Source organism: Tachysurus fulvidraco, chromosome 10 (assembly GCF_022655615.1).
Source record: "Tachysurus fulvidraco isolate hzauxx_2018 chromosome 10, HZAU_PFXX_2.0, whole genome shotgun sequence".
NCBI lineage: Eukaryota > Metazoa > Chordata > Actinopteri > Siluriformes > Bagridae > Tachysurus > Tachysurus fulvidraco.
This window is the reverse complement of record NC_062527.1, coordinates 4,680,971-4,688,470: the sequence shown is the minus strand read 5'-3', so window position 1 is coordinate 4,688,470 and position 7,500 is coordinate 4,680,971. Positions and strand designations below refer to the sequence as shown.

At 38.2% G+C, this 7,500-nt stretch overlaps 2 protein-coding genes across 3 annotated transcripts in view; both read right to left on the bottom strand.

Annotated features, from left to right (window-relative positions):
- Positions 1-434, bottom strand: part of spi2 (Spi-2 proto-oncogene) — a 1,744-nt gene extending 1,310 nt beyond the window's left edge. The window contains exons 1-2 of the mRNA XM_027163730.2: positions 104-434; positions 1-11 (exon numbers count right to left, since the gene is read on the bottom strand). The exon at positions 1-11 is cut by the window's left edge and continues 83 nt beyond it. Of these exons, the coding sequence (XP_027019531.1) occupies positions 1-11; positions 104-106 (14 nt within the window). The 5' untranslated portion in view covers positions 107-434. The remainder of the gene's footprint in view (positions 12-103) is intronic.
- Positions 435-1,455: 1,021 nt separating this feature from the next.
- On the bottom strand, positions 1,456-3,654 carry spic (Spi-C transcription factor (Spi-1/PU.1 related)). Of its 2 annotated transcripts, none has more exons than XM_027163980.2 (5): positions 3,422-3,654; positions 3,183-3,270; positions 2,958-3,079; positions 2,772-2,862; positions 1,456-2,290 (listed from the first exon to the last, which is right to left on the bottom strand). In XM_027163980.2, exons 1-5 carry the CDS (start codon positions 3,422-3,424, stop codon positions 1,806-1,808), a joined length of 789 nt encoding a protein of 262 aa, XP_027019781.2. In that variant the 5' UTR covers positions 3,425-3,654; the 3' UTR covers positions 1,456-1,805. The 2 variants fall into 2 exon arrangements, with proteins under 2 accessions (XP_027019781.2, XP_027019782.2); XM_027163981.2 differs by having other exon boundaries at positions 3,183-3,273; positions 3,422-3,653.
- Between the last annotated feature and the right edge of the window lie 3,846 nt (positions 3,655-7,500).

The following is a 7,500-nucleotide window of genomic DNA, read 5'->3' as shown; positions in this document are numbered from 1 at the left end:
TGTGACGTATTCTGTTCAAGGATACACACATCTTTCAGACAAAAAAAACTAGAAAGAAATTCTCACATTATTATTATTATTGTGAACATAAACAGCCATTTACCATGTTGTTCTGCCAGGTCTTGTCACTTCACTATCGATTGTGTAGTTTCACCTTTTTTTAAATAGCTAATCTCTATTCATTTAAATCAATAACAGTTAAAAACATCTTACATAACTTAACACACACAGGCTAATTATCATGAGCTGTTATTGTGTTACTGATCCAAGCTGAGTCTATGGCCTCCTCTTAATACGCTCCATGCAGGGGAGTGGACTGTTTCCCGGTCATGATCTACAACCTATATGACAAAGGTGGTCTCTCAGAGACCCCAAACCTTTAAAACACCTTGGACAAGCATGAACAGCTCCCCAACCACCAGAACAGTGGAAGCCGCTGATCTCCGTCTCACACACCATCCAGACTTTGTATGCATTATGTAGACCCTTGACCACATCCTCCTGCTAACTGAGCGAGATAAGAAGTGTACAGCCACCACACTACGCTCCCTCATTCTGGTGCCCAAAACTGTTTCACTAAATATCTTCAATTTTAAAAATGAAAGTTCTTTTATTTACACAAAATCATCATTTAACAGTATATTACATACATACGCAGGCAAACTATTATATTTAAAGGAGGATAATTACTAGATGTTTGATTATCAGTTAGATAGATAGATAGATAGATAGATAGATAGATAGATAGATAGATAGATAGATAGATAGATAGATAGATAGATAGATAGATAGATAGATAGATAGATAGATAGATAGATAGATAGATAGATAGATAATTAGATAGATAGATAGATAGATAGATAGATAGATAGATAGATAGATAGATAGATAGATAGATAGATAGATAGATAGATAGATGGCCAAAAGTTGGGAGTTTTCTCTTGTGTGGTTCTATTAATGTTCAGTATTCAATGTCTTTGTCATGTCTCCATGTCTCACTCCACAGTGGTGGTTAATATGAAGCTCATATGAAAGTAGACACTAAATGTTAGTTTTTCAGAAGTATTTCTGCTTTTCCCTAGACTACTACGGGCAATATCCATGGAAATGCTTCGCAAAATATACATATTGTGTGTATTTTTTTCCACACAAATGTTTTTTACCTTTAAAGTAAACACTGATATCGAACCCATTGATAGTCCATTGATGCTGCAAATGATTGTTCATAAGCAGTTAAAATTGAAAGTCGTTCTCTTCAACCCCTAATATTCTGTGTAAGGTTAGATGTTTTAGATCAGACTCACAGCCAGAAAATCATTCACTTGTTTATACTGATTGAAAACTTCTCGTTTCTCTTCCCTTCTTCTTAATGGCTTTGTTCGTGTATGAAACCTGTTGTGAGTGAAAGTTAAGCCACTACATCATTCAACCACATGAACCAGATCTTTCGAACACTGGAAGTTTAGATACAGTTTTATTTGAATGTTTACAAAAATTAAATAGAGCACATTCACATTCATGTTCATTAGAAACTAATATTTACTTCATGTTTTTTGGTGAAATAAAACGAATAGGAGACGGACATTTACAGATATAATCAAGTACACAATAACAAATAATAAACCTTTTTTTAGTATTTTTTCTAGCCCTAGGATGTGTTCATGTTTTGTTAGTCCATCCCTGTGCTGTTCAGCATTATAAGACAACAGAACTTGTTTCAGTCAGGTTTCCTGCATAGCGTTTAATGCCCTCTGAGTTTGCAGGTAGGTTTGCGGTGTCAGGAACAGGAACGTCTTACAGTTTTCTCATCCCTGAGTCGGATCTTGTGTTTTCAGCGTTTCTGCTGATGTCGGTGCAGACGTGAAGTTGTACTCTCCGGGGTAAGGGCACTGTGTGTACCAGCTGTGCCAGTCAGCTCCAGATGAGCAGTAGTAGCCCTGTTCAGTAGGGATTTGGTGGTGAGGAATGAGCTCTTGTGTTGAAGGAACTGATGTGCTCATGGTCTCCAGTCTCTGCAGGATCATCGGGTTAAACTGGTAGGTGAGCTTGCGGCGTACTTTCACGATCTCGCCCGTGCGGCTGTAGTTGCGTAGTGCCCGGGCCATTTTCTGGTAGGTCATGGCTTTGCGGTTGCCCTTGCGCTGGCCCCAGCATTCAGCTAGCTTTTCTTTGTTCTTGGAGATGAAGTGGAATGTCCCGGTGCTGTGGTCCGTCCACTGGATGGAGTCGACCATGCTGACATCGTGCAGTGCTTCATGAAGGTATTCATACAGACGCAGCTTCTTACGGCCTAAGCAAAGTTGACAGGGCTCGTTAAGAAAAAAGCATTCCTATATATTTATATTACTATATATTATTTTGTATATTTTCAGTTAAAATCTTATAAAGTTACAGTATGTCCCTCTGCAGAGTTCCAAGCGTTTACACTCCCAGGATCTCTCGGTGAATCCAGACTTAAATTCCTCAGAACTTTTTTTTTACAATAAAGCCATTCACCGTATTTGTTTAAGAAAAGGGTTTATGATGAATATGTGAATAATAATCAGCTAAGTTTCCTGGACAGACAGATGGACAGAGGAGTTTGGTCACGAGAAGTAGACCGAGGTAATAACCCAACTCAGCTGTAGGAATCTGACTCTCCAGGACAGAAGTTTTGTTGACTACCAGCATAAAGATTTAATCTCTAAGGCAAATTTCGATCATAGTTGTCTCAGAAAATCCTAACAAGAGATAAAGCAGGGGATAAAAAAAGGAACAAAGGAGAGCCTCACCTTTTCGGAGCCGTTCTGGTATCATCGGGTAAAGCTCCGAAGGTTCAGCTGATCCCCACGGAGACGCCTCTGGTATCATATGAGACCACGACTTATATAGGGAAAGAGAAGGAGCTCACATTCTAAACACATTCTAAAGTGGAAAAGATTCTTCTTAGAAAGCACTTTATTGAACTGAAAACTTACTGGAGCTTCACCCCAGTCATAAGCAGCAGACGATCCTGCCGAGTGAGGCATGTAGCGGTAACAAGACAATGAGTATTGCACCGAAGAATCAGGACTTCTGAGGTTGTCGATGTATTTACTGTCTAAAGGAAAGGAGTGAAAAAAACATTAACACACTTAAACATATGCAACAACATCCTTTACTTCTTTCTATATCTGAAATTCAATTACAGTTAATTAGGTCACCTGAATCATAGTAGAATATTTCTGAATGTCGCTGCATCACATCGATGGCATCCTGAAAATCCTGATTGATGTCATTATCCAGAGATCCCTGCTTCATTTCAGAAATCAGGTTGTCATTTCATCAAGTTTTAATTACAGAGCACAATATTAAAAGCAGGTCAGATAATCACCTTGACACGACTATAATACGACCTGCTAAATGATACGAATTTCTCTTTCTCACACTTCCCAAAACTCACCATCGTGCTCGGAGTCTTCAAACCAGGTGTGCTCCAGCAGCTAACGTTTTCACTCTTCTGCAATTATTCTCATTTTTTTTCGAACGACAAGTGATTTTTATAGTCTGCCCGTGCTAACGGGGTGTAATGTTCTCAGGTCAATTTAAATGAGACAACGTCAAAATTCTTATGGTGCAACCCATTTCTGGAGTACTTCTCTTTTTGGAAATAAAGACCAGGAGGACAATCACATTATCTTCTTATCTCCATCAGAGTGAGAAAAAAAAAACAACACCCAGCACCTCGACACCATTACTTTGTTCAGGAATCATATTTGCATTTCTGGTTTTGACGCTTAAGGGCACTTGTTCGTGTACGCCGTCGTAACGTGGACGGAGTTTAAATCACAGACGGCTTTTCTTTTATTTTTGATAGCGTATACGGGAGTCACGTCTTCTACGGTCTTGTAGGATGTAATAAATGGACATTGCGTTGCGTAGTGGGTTTTCATTTGAGTGCCGTAGAAAAGAATTATTACACCATGGTTTTAATACAAATCCAGTTACTGAATATACAGACAAGAGTTCAGAACATGTTCTGTGATCAGGCCACGGTTTTACTTTACGTTCCTTTATACAGTACATGATTTTCCATAAATAATAGTTTAAACATCCAGGTTTATTGAAATACATTGAATACATTGGTCAGTTTATTTCCTACAACCCAAAAACAAGTTTTAAATATCAACCGGCTGGCTTGGAAGTTCCCCTTTCACGTTTGCAGAGTGTAAGAGAACAGATGATCCCGAGATAAAAGAGGGTGAGGGGAGATTACAGAACCACGCCGAGATTATTGCTATTCAGCCCTGACAGGAACTGACAAAGGACAGCAATCAGTTAAACCCTGTATTCTGGCCAAATGTAAATTATTAGAAACGGTATATGCTCTGCCACAGTAACAGCGATTTGAATAAGCAGCATATCATGATATTGTTATCACAAAACCACACTGTGTATCCGTGTCTGGGAAAAAATAGAGAATTTTGTGGTATTGTTTCATGCCTGCAAGACTTTGTAAACTCTCCATTTTTTCACACATGCCAAGATTGAGCCTGCTATAAGTCCCAAAATCTCAAGACAGGAATCGTCCATATAGTTTCGGTGCTTTTGTTAAATAAATATCGAAGAATATTCAGGATCTCTTTCTGATTTTGGTTCTAAAACACTGGCCAAGGTTTTGCGTATGGTCGTGTAACAATTAGGTTCACTGCCTACTTCGTTAGGAAAAGCTGTACATCTACAATCATATGACAGCAGTGCAGAGCATAATCTCATACAGCTACGGCCAGCGGCGTCACATAATCTTTACATCAACAATCAGAAAGTGGGATCTCTGTGATTTTGACCGTGGCATGTTTGTACAGTAGGTGCCAGACAGGCTGGTTATTTGAGTATTTCAGAAACTGATGATCTCCTGGGGTTTCCACGCAGAACAGTCTCTAAAGTTTACTCATAAATAAAGAAAAAACATCCAGTGAGAGCAGAAAAGCCAATCCCAATCCATAACATGTCAAGTCTTGAAGTGGCTGAGCTACAACACAAACGATCGCAACGGGTTCCTCTTCTGTCGACCAAGAACATAAAGCTGAGGTTGAAGTAGGCACAGACTCACAAATCCTGGATGGATGAAACTGGAAAAATCTGGCCTGATCAGATGAAATTGGATTGTGCTGAGTATCACAGATGGTAGGGTGCGAATTTGGCACCAGCAACATGAATCCATGGACCAATCCTACCTTGGAATAAAGGTCCAGGCTGGTGGAGGTGGTGTAATGGTTTTCGAAAGGTTTTATTGGCACACTTTGGACCCTTAATAATAATCAACGCCACAGTCTGAAGTTAGTTTTGTTGCTGACGGCGTGCAAAACTTCATGGACACATTTTACACCTCTAATAATTATTTCCAGCACGATGATGCACCGTCACAAAACAGTGAGATCAATGAGTTCGACACTGTTCTTTGCAGTCACTGGATCTACTGTAAATCCAGTAGAACACCTTTGGGATGTGGTAAAAGAATAGCATGAAGATGTCATGTCATCATCTTAACATGCACCAATATCTCATAAATGTTTCCAACATTTCGTGGAATCCATTACATGAAGCACTGAAGCTGTTTTTGAGAGCAAGCAGAGGCCCAAACCAGTATTAGTGTAGTGTTCCTAATAAAGTGCTCGCTGAGTGTGTATTTGTGTGTGTGTGTGTGTGTGTGTGTGTGTGTGTGCATACACGTGAATTATGTGTGTGCGTACACGTGCGTGTGCTGGAGGGAGGGTGTGTGCCTGCCAAAGTGTTTACAGTTTACACCGACCAGCAGTGAGAATTTTATCTCCTCAAACAAAGAACCGCTTTCCTTCCCCTTCTTTGCGAGCTCTATTCAAAAGGCTTATTAACGCCAAAGCGCATGTAGGAAGGCGTGTGTAACCGCAACACACCTCCCCACGCTCAACTTCTTTATTTACTGGCACTTAGTAAAAATACAATAAGTTCACACATTTAGACTAGCAGCTATCATTACACTGGAGCAGTGTGTATAACCAACACAGCGGTTAACACTCAGGATGTTTATTCAGATTTTTTTTATTATTATTATTTATTTCAAGTTGTTCTTTTCATCAGGTTTTTCCCCCATTACAGGTTTTTTCATCATATATTTTACCCCCTGTTTAACACTTAAATCCTTTTTCCATTTCCTTGTTTTTTTTTCCAACTTGACCTAGATTGCTGTACACAAAAATAATAAAATTAGTTCTAGCACTTTTTCAGTTTGACCAAAGAACATATTCGTAACATTTTCGCAGATTCTAATCTAGTCATAAACAAGGTTAGCATTACCTTATTGTTATTTTATTAATAAACTCCTTCTCATGTTACTGGCGCATGCATTAAAGCAGAAGGGTTTTTATGGCATTATGTGAATTTCAGATGCACTGATATAGATTCTGCTCTGATGTCATACTCATTACTCACTTAGTACTTAAAAAAAAAGCCCCTTAAGCCACAATGTGCTGTAACACTCCAGTATGGGACTTTGATTTATGTTTTCTTGTATATCACTTTATATAAATTCCTCTCTGCACTTTTATTCCCCTCCACCTCTGTTCTTTAACACCCTGAAAAATAAAATTACTATATCATTTATATTTAATTTAAAAAAAAGTCTCGTTTATGATTGAATAGATCCAGAAAAATTAATCCCAGCACCAGGAAATTTGGCACACGAGTACATGAGCTTATTTTCTTTTTGTCCAAATGATCAACATTTCCTTGACAGTTTTCCATGCTTCTACTGATGAGCTGATATGACCATCAGGTCAAAATAATATTTAATAGCTCATTTAATTTTTTTTTTTTAATCTTTCAATCTTTCAACCCAAATTGGGTTGCTTGACACACAGTCAGTTATGCAGTATTTTGAACACAAACTGAGCCTTTACTGTCTGCGTCTATTAAAGTGGAGTCTATACTGTATGTCTCCAGTTTTACTCCAGTTTGGAAATTATTATTATTATTATTATTATTATTATTATTATTATTATTATTATTATTATTATTATTGTTATTATTATTATTATTAATGGTGCTTGCAAAGCAACATTCTTGTTATATTGCATACTGAGATATTCTTCTTCTGGACAAAACTTCGGCGTGTAACTTGTCCCACAGCATTTGTCCTAGACCCATGATCGAGGTTTCAAATCGACCGGCTCATTGAGGAGAGGTGTGCTATGACTTTTATAAGCGATCCAACCAATGATTCGCACAGTGGATGAAAAAGTGGCCAAAAAGTCCCATAGACTTGAATGGGAAATTCCTAAAATTTCACCCTAGCAACCGAAAGCCGAGATTTTCCTCGTGCAAGCACCATTCACATTTTCTTCAGGAAATGTACATTCTAGTTATTATTATTGTTCAATTTTGGAACCTTGTAATTATGTTTTCTCTTCTGGCATCAATTACACATTAGGAAAAAAATGTCTTTATGTCTCCCAAATTTAACTAATATTTATTATTAATAGATATGACTTCGTGAGCATGGAT

Excerpts from the sequence above, each read along its gene's own strand:
- spic (XM_027163981.2), bottom strand. Across the intron at positions 3,080-3,182 it reads AATATTCTACTATGATTCAG|ACAGTAAATACATCGACAAC; the intron begins GTGACCTAATTA and ends CCTTTCCTTTAG. Across the intron at positions 2,291-2,771 it reads ACCAGAACGGCTCCGAAAAG|GCCGTAAGAAGCTGCGTCTG; the intron begins GTGAGGCTCTCC and ends AACTTTGCTTAG.